Raw genomic sequence first — 10,775 nt, 5'->3', positions numbered from 1 at the left:
ACACGCCGTAAGCAAAAACGAATAGTCCCTCGTTTTCCTTTTCCATATCTCACTCACACATGCATAAATAAAACAAACTACATATAAGTGTGTGCGTGTACCTGCCGTTTACTCCGCAGAGCGCTGCAGGCATGGCTGCGTATCACCCTGGCGCAGCTTCACTCCGTCGTCCAAGGGCGTCTGATGGCGCACACTGATAATCTTAAGCGCACTATCCGCTATCCTATCCACAGGCTCCCTGCTCACACTCACCTCACCACGCTCAGGGTACTCCACCAGAGTAAACATGAGCGCCGAGTCATCGAGGGCACCATCGTTAAATACGATGGCATGCAGCAGCTTCGTTGTCACGTCATTGAAAGGGACTCCAAGAAGGTTCATGTCCTCCAGAACCCGCATTGACAGGCGGTGGGCATACGGATTGCATTCACCGCACACACGAAGAATATTCGCCAGGTCATTGAAAATGGCGGTATCAAAGGCAGTCTTACCAATACCTTTAATGAACTCCTGGCACTCCTGCATTTGCTTCTGCACCTTTGCAAGCTCCGCCTTCTGCTTGTCAAGGTGATCCTGCTTGAAGGCGGAGAGGCCACGCTTCAGGTCGTCTTTGATATGAAAGTTCTTCAGCTCATAAACGGTGTACTCCTGGTGCGCCAGGCGAGCGGGCAGCATAACCTCCTCATAAAACGTCACAAGTTCCGTGACGCTTTTCCACGCGGTGTTTTTAAACTTCTCCTTTGCGCCGGCAACAGGCGTACGCGCGGCAGCAGCAGCAGCCTTCGCCGTTTTCACTTCTGCCTCAATCTTCGTGACGTCCTCCTCCGCGCCCAAAGTGGCAATCAACGGGGCGAAACGCACGCGTGCGAGGTCAACCTCCGTGAAGAGAATCTCCGCCGGCCTTTGCAGCTGCTCGAGGATGGCGGCAGGAACATTAAACACCTGCGACACCTCCTCCTTCGTCACAGGCGTGCCTAACTTCGCTGATGACTTTGCCAGCGGAACTTTGCGCATGACAGCAGCGGATGCAACAAAACGAAGCAAAAGGCTGCTGCCGCCGCTCACATTGGGAATAAAACGACGCATGAAGTCTGCCAATAAATCCTTCTTCTAACCAACAGGAAGCCCGCAAAAAAAGGAAAAAAAAAAAAAGGAAAGGAACTCAGAAGAGACTGTGCAGTCAGCGGGAAGCCACCACCATTGGCAATGAAATCCCGCAGTTCCCAGCCAAAAATAAACACAGTGAGAAAAATATATATATATATAAGACACACCGCAACAAAACACCGCATCGAATATTCGCCTGCGCTATTGGCCTTATATATTACACTACAAAATAGGACGGGAAAGAAAGAGGGTAAATGAAAAGACAGTGACCCCGCCACTTCCTCTCCGTTTGCTCCATATAAATATATATAGGTGTAAATATTTCTTCCGGATGGCCAACATCGTGGGCCGGTGCACTCTATTCGGGGTGGAGGCATATCGATCACTTGCAAATTGCTCGAGTTTGAGGTCCCCTCCAGCCCATCGGCGCTGCCCCGCCGCAAGGTGGAAATCAACTGAAGACTGAATGGGACAGTAAGAAAAATAAAAATAAAATAAAAAAAGCATCATAAAAACATTTTGTCTTGTCAATACCCGTTCCCGGGATGCCCTCCATCTTGGTCCCTCAAAGAAACCATATATAATAGAAGTGAATCGTACAGAGATAGAGTCGTCTTAACGGGACATGTATTATTAATTCACGTGACCAGCTTTCCTCGCAAATATTCTTTTCATAAGCTCCTATAAATCACTCAATTGTCTTGACACGTCCACGGAACTCCTCCAGAGTCTTGTACCCCTTCCGTGCCATGATCTCCAGCAACTCATCTTCAAGACGCGTAAAAATGCCGGGGCCCTCCTCCTGCAGTGCAGTTCCCACTTGCACCATCGACGCACCGGCAAGTATATGCAAGAAGGCATCCTCGCCGCTGTAAACGCCGCCGCAGCCAAAGACCAACTTATCCGGACAACGGCGGTAGAATGCATTCACGTTCGCCAGCGCTGTAGGGAAGATATACTTGCCCGCAAGACCACCAAAACCCTTGTTTTGGGTTTGATGACAACAGACTCACTCTCCGCATCAATAACAAGGCCGTTGCCGACACTGTTTACACACGTCACAAACTTGACAAGTGGGAACTCATTCAAGACAGCAGCAGCCGTATCAAAGTGTGCAATATCGAAGTACGGCGGCATCTTCACCCCAAAGGGCAATCCATATGCCAACGACACCTGCTGCAAGTAAGTGCGCATCGCCTCAAAGTCATAGGCCACCTGCGGTTTGCCGGGCACATTCGGGCAGGAAAGATTCAACTCCAACAATACACCTTTTTCCTGCGCCACAGGGGCAAGGCGGCGCACCATCGCCACATTCTCCTCCACGGAAAGACCTGAAATGGAGAGAAAAAGCGGCTTCTTGCTGTAATCGTGCAGATCGCTTGCGTATTTCAAATAGAAATCAAAGCCCAGGTTAGGCAGCCCCATAGAATTGATGCTCCCAAGTGGAACGGCCATGTAACGCGGCTCGGGGTTACCATCGCGAGGTGCACTCGTGCAGCTCTTCGACACAAGTGCGCCGCTGGAGGAGGCTGTCATGCAGCGCAGGTCTTCCTCGGTGCTGCAGAGAACACCCGCGGCGTTCATGAAGGGGTTGGCAAACACATGGTCGAGGAGATTGAGTTTCAGACGCATCATCTTCTGCGTAGCGTACACCCTGACAAGGGGAAAAAAAGACAACAAAAAAACACCACCACAACAACAACAACACCGCAGTTCAATCAGCCGCTCCGTGGGAACAAAAAAAAAAAGACATATATAGAGAGAGGCCATGGCAACAGAATTCAAGTTCCATCCCCCACCTCCCGGTTCCACGCCACTCGTTTCTTTACATCCTCCGTCCCAAACTACATCGAATCCTCTCGCACCCTCCACTCACACATGTCTCCTTGAGGCAAAATCCCTCACCACCCACCCCAAGCACACGCGCATATATATATATAATAAAAGAAAAATAGAAAATAACAACAAATGGGCAAAGGAAGCCCTTATTGTTATTGTTGTTGTTCCGACCATATATTTCCGTGACTGTTCCTGTGTAACTGTAAAAATGCCAATTGGTTAATTTGAAACGGTCATTTTTATGCCCGTCAATAGCCCTACACATTTCGTTCGTTTTATTTTCGTCATATATGTGTTTTGGGTGGTTGTGGTTTAAACCTTCGGCTACGTTTTGCGTTCGATCACACACCCTCTCAGTTCTTTTATTTTTTCCTTTTTCTTTTTCCCTCCTATTTGGCTGTTGTTGTTGTTTTATTCGTAACGAAACAAAAAAAAAAAAAAAAAAGGAACAGTCACACATCAAATAGCCATGGCGTTAGTTAAACCATCTTCCCCCGCGGCACACAAGAGTATAGATCTCCCATACATTTCCCCCACCTCCTTCACGCCAAAACGCTCCACAAAATGGCCATGCGCATAAACATGCCGTACCGCATTTGTCTAAAGTAGGCAGCACGTGGGTCTGTGTCAACGGTAGTGCTTAACTCGTCATTGCGCGGCAGCGGATGCATAACAATCATTTTTTCCTTCGCCAGCCTCATACGTGCCGCGTCGATGGTGATGTCGGCTTTCGCCGCCGCAAATGACTGCAACGCCGCCGCATCATCGCTCGTGGAAGCCATAAACCGTTCCTTCTGCAGACGCGTTGTGTACAACACATCACTCGTCTGCATGACCTCATCTGTCAGTGCGTGTGCGCGGTGAATTATCACTCCCTTCGTGGCGATCTCGTGTTGCAGGGACTCCAGCACATCCTTCGGCATCTGCAGTGCGTCCGGGGCGACAAGAAACACGCATTTAATAGAAAAGTTGCGCACAAGAAGCTTCAAAAGAGAGTGCACCGTTCGCCCCATCTTCAGGTCTCCGATCAGCGCGATGGTGATGCCGTCTACGCTGCCCAATTCCGAATGAATCGTCAGCGTGTCCAGAAGCGCCTGCGTTGGGTGTTCGCCAGACCCATTGCCCGCATTCAGAATGGGATGCTGCGCCACGGAGAGGGCCTCTTCAATCGCGTCCTGCCTTGGATGCCGCATCACCAGCACGTCGCTGTAAGAGTCCAGTGTGCGAATGGTGTCGGCGAGGGTCTCGCCCTTGTTGATGGATGACGCCTCGAACTTAAAGTTCACCACGCTCCCACCAAGTCGAATCATCGCGGCACAAAAGGAACTGAAAGTGCGAGAGGAATCCTCAAAAAAAAGTGGCGTCATGATGCGGCCCTGCAGGAGATTCAGCACCTCTCCCGCATCAATCTTACGCTGCATGGCACCTGCAAGATGAATCAGCGCGTAGATATCCGCACGACTGAACTGCTCGGCACTTGTGATGCTTTTGCCCTTCAGGCTCGCTACTGGCGGCACTTCCAACATGGGCACCAACAAATATGCCTTCACCCTCTACTTATGTATATGTGTATGCGCAATAGATCTCTCTTCTTTTTAAGACTAAAAAGGAGTGGAGAAAAGAATTCCTTCAAACGCCCGAAACCACAATGCATAAACACCAAATACCTCCCTCCTCTCTCTTCACGCACGGTGGCAGCACACAAAAATCCACAAAGCAAAACAAAAGAAAAGAAAAACACGGCGGCAGGGTGTGGCTGTGTGTGTGACGCTGCGGGTGTCTGCCCGCCCTGACCGCAAAGAAAACAAAACAAGAGGGAAGAAATGTGTGCTCCGCCCCACAGGCCCTCGTCGCACGCCCACACGTCACGGCTCCCTCAGCGCGCCGTTCGTCGCGGCCCCTCCTCATGCGTGCAGCAGGCGAGGCGCACAGGGCCGTCGTCACGAGCGTGTCGGTGGGTGTGCGAGTGGAGCAGTTGGGCGGGAAACACACGGCACCCCTCGCAGGAAGAGTGTAGCAATAAATAATTAAAAGAGTAGAAAAGAAAAAAACGTCCATAGTGATTGTCCTAAAAGCAAAAAAAAAAAAAGATATGGGAGAATGAAAAATAAAAAAAAAGACGAAAATAAATAACCGAAAAAAATGTTTTTAAGGACACACACGCGCAACACGCAAAAAAATTATGAATTACAAAAAGAAAGCAAGAAAAGAAAATTATCTTAAGGAAAAAGTTAGTTCTTGGAATTAATTCCGTGCAGGGGAGGTCGCAAGTGCTCCACGCGGCCGCCAGTCACGCCTCACAGAGCCGCAAACCCCCACAGTCCCAACAGAAGAAGAGATGGCAGCAGTCCGCTCTCACACATGGTGCAGGCATCGCTGTTATTCCCCTGCGACACATTTCCAAGACTGTTGCTGAGGGCCGCAGCCTTTACGTCCCCGTTCTGTGCGTGGATCTCCTCCTTCTCTCGCCCATCCGTTCCTCCTTCTCTTGTCCCCACCGTTGGCTCGCCATCAGAAAAAGAACCGCCACCCACAGTTTGAGTTCCATCGGAAGATTTTCCTGACGCCACCTGCTGTAAGGAGTCCTTTACTGCTGAAGGAGTACTGACAGTGGGCACCGCTGATGGTGATGCACCGCCACTGCCCGCACCACTGCTGCCCAACGACTGTCCCCGTTCCGTCAGATGGCTTCCGTCAAGAGCAGACTAAGCTCCGGTTTCCTGAGCATTCGGGCTGAAGGCGGCGATCTCCGCTTCATCCAACGGGCGGTTGTACAGCAGGACGTTCGTCACAGTCACAGACACTTCTTTGTCTGCGTTTTCTCCATCCCCTCCAATGTAGAAGTGGGAGATCTCTTTCGACGCACCATTTCCCAATGCACATTCTTCACTCCCCACACGCTGACCATCGACGTACACGGAGCCCTGGGTGCCGTTCTTCAACAAAACCACCACGCGTTGAGGTGTCCCTGTCATCCACGTGCTGCTGGGCTCCTTAGGGGTTTTGTCACCGCACAGTACATGCCACTTCTTTTCGCTGTCGTACGACAGTCCCAGCAGCACATTATTTTCATCGCCACTACTGCCCGCACGCACACCCATCAACGGAATTGGGGTGTTTCCCTCCGACATTTTGTCGATGGACACCGTCGCCACAAGAGTGAAGTTGTAGTTCGCAAAGTGGTACAGCTGATTCTCCCCCTGCTTGCCAACAGGCCACTCCGCCCCTGCACCACGCCCAGTGAACGTCACGCCATCGGAGGGCCCTGTCGCCGCTGTTGCCCCTTGTTTATTATTTACTGTGGCGTTCACCCCGAGGTACTCGTCCCTCCATGTGTCACCGGAGAAGTTGCCGGACAAAAAGCCAACCAGCCCAGCCGTGATCTTATCAGCGTTGCAGACATCGCCGGTAGAGGGATCCTTCTCAGCACTTAATGAGGTGCACAGGTTGGAGACACGGCCGTCCACCTCCTTCCAGGTCGCCAGCACCTCCTTCACACGCTGCAGCTGCTCTGTCAAAAGCACAGAGACCATACCGGGTGATGGTTTCACATCGTTGCCCTTCTTCCTTTCGTACAGTGCAATCAACCTCTCATCATTAGTGTTTTCACCACTGTTGTACAACAGGGAGCTGGCGGCAGCGTCATCTTCACCGGATACCGGCCCAATATCAACAATGTGCGTATTGTCCGTCAGCCAAAGATGGAGTTTGCCCTTTTCGTTCTCAACCTTCTCTGAATACACCGGCAGGGTGACGAGCATCACATTCCTCTTATCACCATCATTTCCAACAGTCGCTGTGATGAAACCGCTTCTAACGCCACTTACGCCCTTTTTGTTGTTGCCCCACACGCGCGAGAGTGTCCCGAGCGCCTCCGTCCACGACTCCCCCTTGTCACCGGACTCGTACACCCTGCGGCGGCCACCATCACACGCAGTCATCATCATGAGTTTTCCCTCCTCCCACTCCACGACGGAGGGATCACTGCAGCCACCGTCAGACATCCCCTTCGACAGCGTCCAATTCGCAGTATCCTTGGAGGAGTGTATGATCAGTGAGACAGTCTTCACACCCTCTTCAGCGTCCTCCGCCTTCTTCGTGCCTTCCACAGGAAATACAAGAGTCTCATCCTTCATCTCAACACCCGATCCACCGCTTCCAATCAGCCTTGTCCAGGAATCGAGCTGTGCGCCACAAAGTCCTTGCGGGGGATTTTCAGTAACTTTCCAGTCAATTTTTTTGTTATTTGTACCCTCACCACTGACGCTCCCTTTCACCAGCAAAAGTTCACAGCCGCCTGCACCACTGTTCTGACAATCTTTACTGCCGTACTGTCCAACAAGCATGTAAATATCATTCCCCTTCAAAACTGTTGTTGGTCGACTCACATCTACTTTCTTCTTTTGACCTCCGGAAGCATCTTCCTCGAGTACTTTTGTCCAATCTTTGGATTCTTTCAGAACTTCCTCCGGTGTGTCTTAGCAGTTTCTGTCGTGAGAGGTTGGGATGCAACGCCAGTAAAACTGACACCACCGTTCTTCTTGCACTGCGCCTCGGCAACGGCAAACACGTCATTCCCGACTTTTAGAAGGCTGGGAGCACCCAACGACTCCACAGTTTCACCTCCACTCTCATTGATGCCCCTCCATTTAAACTGGAGACCAGACAACGGCTCCTCCACAACAACTTGTGCAGCTCCACTGCCGCAGCACACCATCACGACGAGGAGGAGCACCGCAGGGTAGAAGAGATGCCGGGACATGTTGGGCCTCTGCGACTCACTCTCTCCTCCTTCCCTCCTCCTCCCGCTGGATCCAGTCACGCGGCGACGGTTGTGTGTGCGGGGTGCCTCCACTGCAGCAACACGTGAGAGCATACAAATATGTGTGTGTGGGCGGTGTGTGTGCTGTTGGTCCTTTCAGTGCCTTACAATTTCACAGTGGCGATTCGCGCTTGTTGTTAACTTCTTTCCTTTGTGTGTGGGTAAGAGAGAAGTTAAGAAAAAGAAGTGAAACAGTGAACACCGCCTGCGTCCACAGTGAGTGGCATCATCATCGTCATCCCTGCCGCAGTCACCCTCAACAACAACTCACGCACGCAGACACATGAAACGGGAAGGATGAACAATGCAGCGGGAACACACAGCAACGGTCATCACCAGCAGCAGCAGCAGGAGCCACGCCCGGCACGTCGTTATTCGTGACGCGTCAGCACACACTGAACAACGCCCTCACAAAAAGAAAAACCAGCAGGATAAAAAAACACAGCCGCCCTTCACGGCACACACGCGCTGCCGCCAGTCGTTTTACTCTTGTCTCTTCCAACGCACCCGCACATCGCCCCGCACAGCCGGTGAATCCTCCGTCGGCGTACGAACAGCGGGAGGAACACGTCAGACCGTCCAGCTGCTGGGCTGAAGCCCATCCGCAATAATCCCAGACACCAAAACGCCACGCCGCCCATGGGCAGCAAGCCCAGGAAACCACGCTCGCAGCACGGCAACATAACAATTCGCGGTCATCCGTCATCCCTCCTCGCAAGGGCAGCCGCAGCAAGAATCGTGTACGTGCGTGCGTCCTCAGCGTTCACGCCGCCCCACAGCGTGCGCAACATGGCGTGTGCATCTGCTAGTGCGTTTGTCAGCGTGTACACTTGCAGAGCAGCTGTGCGGCACAAGAGAGTCCCAACAAAGCAAAGATAGGGAGAAGCAGATAGCACACACGCAGATTACTCTTACCATCACACACACACGCAGCCGCGGAATGGGTGCACTCAACAACAACACAATGAAAAACGAAACAAAAAGCCGAAGCGTGGGACGACCAGCGCACACACACTCTCATTGCTCCCGTAAAGCAAAACACACACACACAGGGAGAGAGAGAGAGGTCGCCCACTCAATGCAATGGAAACAAAAGAAAAACAGTTACGGTGCTCCGTCCATGCAGCCAGGCAGGACGGCAGCGGTGCGTGTCGTGCAAAAGAGAGCACCAACGGGCCTGCATGGGTGTGCATGCATATATACAATGGGCACATTATTGTGTGTGCCTCGTGGGGTGAGGTGAGGGCGAGAGTCCATGCAAGGGGACACACACACAGAGAGAGAAGGAAGAGTGTGTGTGCGGGCGGTGCATGGCTCTCTCTTAATCACTCTCACGCGGCCACCACCGCAGCAGCAGCCGCACACGCAACAAGAAGAAGAAAAAGAGGGGAGGTGGTGTGCGACACCGCGGTGATGCTGTCGCTGTCGGCTGGTATCTCTGTATTGATTGTTTTATTGGTGGCGTTTTCCGGTGCTGTTGTGTATCTCTCATCATTATCTGCCTCAGTGTTCCTGTCTCCTGAGGCGGCTTCAAATTCGGCGGTCTTACCGTTGCGTGCCACGTCATCATTGACGTCGTCGTTATTGGCCCATTCAAGGTCACCCGCATCACCAGAGGTTTGAGTGCTTCTTGTGCCAGCGGTAGTCCTTTCAGCAGTAGGAGCTGCAGGGCTGCTGTCGTTGACGTCATCATTTGTCGTGGCAATTATACCTGCGTTGGGTATTTCCTCTGATTGCAATTCGCTGTTGCTGGCTGGCAGAGCAGCGGGGCCAGTATCTCCCTCGGAATCATGTCGTGTCACTGAGGCGGCAGGAGGCGTGGGATTGTTAGCACCACTGTTCTCCACCGTGCTTGCGGCAACGCCACTGCTGCCTGTGGAGGTATATAATGGTGTTGTACTCTCTCGACTCAAATGCGATACGCTCTCCGGTGACTGCAAGGAGGATGCTCCTTCCTCGTGCTTTGTTGAGCCTTTCGTTTGTGGCATCTTCGTTTCGTGTGAGTGACCTCCGTCTTGTGGCTTTGAATGTTTTTCCGCTGTAATTGCTGGATGTGTTTCTTCTGACTGTAATGTTTTTGTTCCTGGTGGTGGCTGTCGTGGCAGTTGTGGTAGTGGTTCTGCTGGAGGTGGTGGTGGTGGCGGTTGGGGACTTTTCGTGCCTTCCTCATCTTCCGGTTGGCCGCCTGCTGGCACTTGACTCCCAGTTTGTTTGGGACGATCGGCATCTGAACTGACATTCTGTTCGCCTGTTATTTGTGAATCCTCGTTTCCTGCCAACTTATTCGTCACTTCCAGTGAACCTGTATGTTCCTGTCCTTCTTCTCCACCTTCTCCCGCCTGTGGCATCTGGTCTGAAGAAGATAATCCCTTCAATGTGCCATCGCTGCCCTCGCCAATTTTGTCATCAGAATCAACAGCAGCGACCACAGCGGAGTGTTGACGCCTCCAACGGCTACGGCCATCCACAACGGCACGCACACCGTCCATCCCCCGACGCACGCATTCCTCCACGGCAGAAATATTCGCACCGCCTCCTGTCCTCCTGCCGAACGCCTCCGCGCACTCCCTCCGCAGCTGAGCGCGCCGTCCCGCAAAACAAAATACTCATCCGCACTGCCATCACCTCCGCCAGCACCATCGGCCGCCACCACACTAACACCGCACCACAGCACGCAGAGGGCACACACCAGCAGCACACGGCCAGTCACCATCGCCATCACTCCTGTCACTTGCCTGCAGCCTTCAGCACAAACCAACTCCCCGTCAACGCAGCGTGAAAGCAAAGAAGAGACAAGTCACACAATAACGCGCAAAGTAAACAACGGCAGCAGCCCTGCGGCAGCACGCACACCGACCTGCAAATCAGAAGCAAAAAGGCAATACCAAAACAATAAAAAAAGGAGTTAAGTGTCCAACAGGAGTCCCTCCGCCCAGAAAAAAATACACCTCAGCAACATTTTCATTTCATACGCCATGCGGCACAGCATGTCTGTGTTCATACATAC

General features: G+C 52.2%; 3 protein-coding genes and 2 pseudogenes across 3 annotated transcripts, besides 5 other annotated features; all 5 read right to left on the bottom strand.

The window, feature by feature from the left end:
* Window positions 1-10,775: part of a sequence feature (areas not merged during assembly with more than two copies in the genome that could not be assigned to a particular haplotype) that runs on past the window's edge.
* On the bottom strand, window positions 109-1,086 carry Tc00.1047053511923.130 (hypothetical protein, conserved; the record flags this gene model as incomplete). Its single annotated transcript, XM_808552.1, has 1 exon — window positions 109-1,086. One exon carries the CDS (start codon window positions 1,084-1,086, stop codon window positions 109-111), a length of 978 nt encoding a protein of 325 aa, XP_813645.1.
* Window positions 1,587-1,610: a sequence feature (AT_rich).
* On the bottom strand, window positions 2,035-2,877 carry Tc00.1047053511923.120 (dihydroorotate dehydrogenase, putative; the record flags this gene model as incomplete). Its single annotated transcript, XM_808551.1, has 1 exon — window positions 2,035-2,877. One exon carries the CDS (start codon window positions 2,875-2,877, stop codon window positions 2,035-2,037), a length of 843 nt encoding a protein of 280 aa, XP_813644.1.
* Window positions 3,035-3,069: a sequence feature (AT_rich).
* Window positions 3,489-4,472, bottom strand: Tc00.1047053511923.110 (aspartate carbamoyltransferase, putative; the record flags this gene model as incomplete). The annotated part of the gene is made up of 1 exon (XM_808550.1): window positions 3,489-4,472. The coding sequence occupies one exon, from the start codon at window positions 4,470-4,472 to the stop codon at window positions 3,489-3,491; it is 984 nt and encodes a 327-aa protein (XP_813643.1).
* Window positions 5,017-5,089: a sequence feature (T-rich).
* Window positions 5,652-7,820, bottom strand: Tc00.1047053511923.100 (annotated as a pseudogene).
* On the bottom strand, window positions 9,100-10,488 carry Tc00.1047053511923.80 (annotated as a pseudogene).
* Window positions 9,853-9,913: a microsatellite.

The sequence above is a fragment of the Trypanosoma cruzi genome, genomic scaffold (genome assembly GCF_000209065.1).
Source record: "Trypanosoma cruzi strain CL Brener 1047053517191 genomic scaffold, whole genome shotgun sequence".
Taxonomy (NCBI): domain Eukaryota; phylum Euglenozoa; class Kinetoplastea; order Trypanosomatida; family Trypanosomatidae; genus Trypanosoma; species Trypanosoma cruzi.
This window is presented reverse-complemented; position numbering and strand designations above follow the sequence as displayed.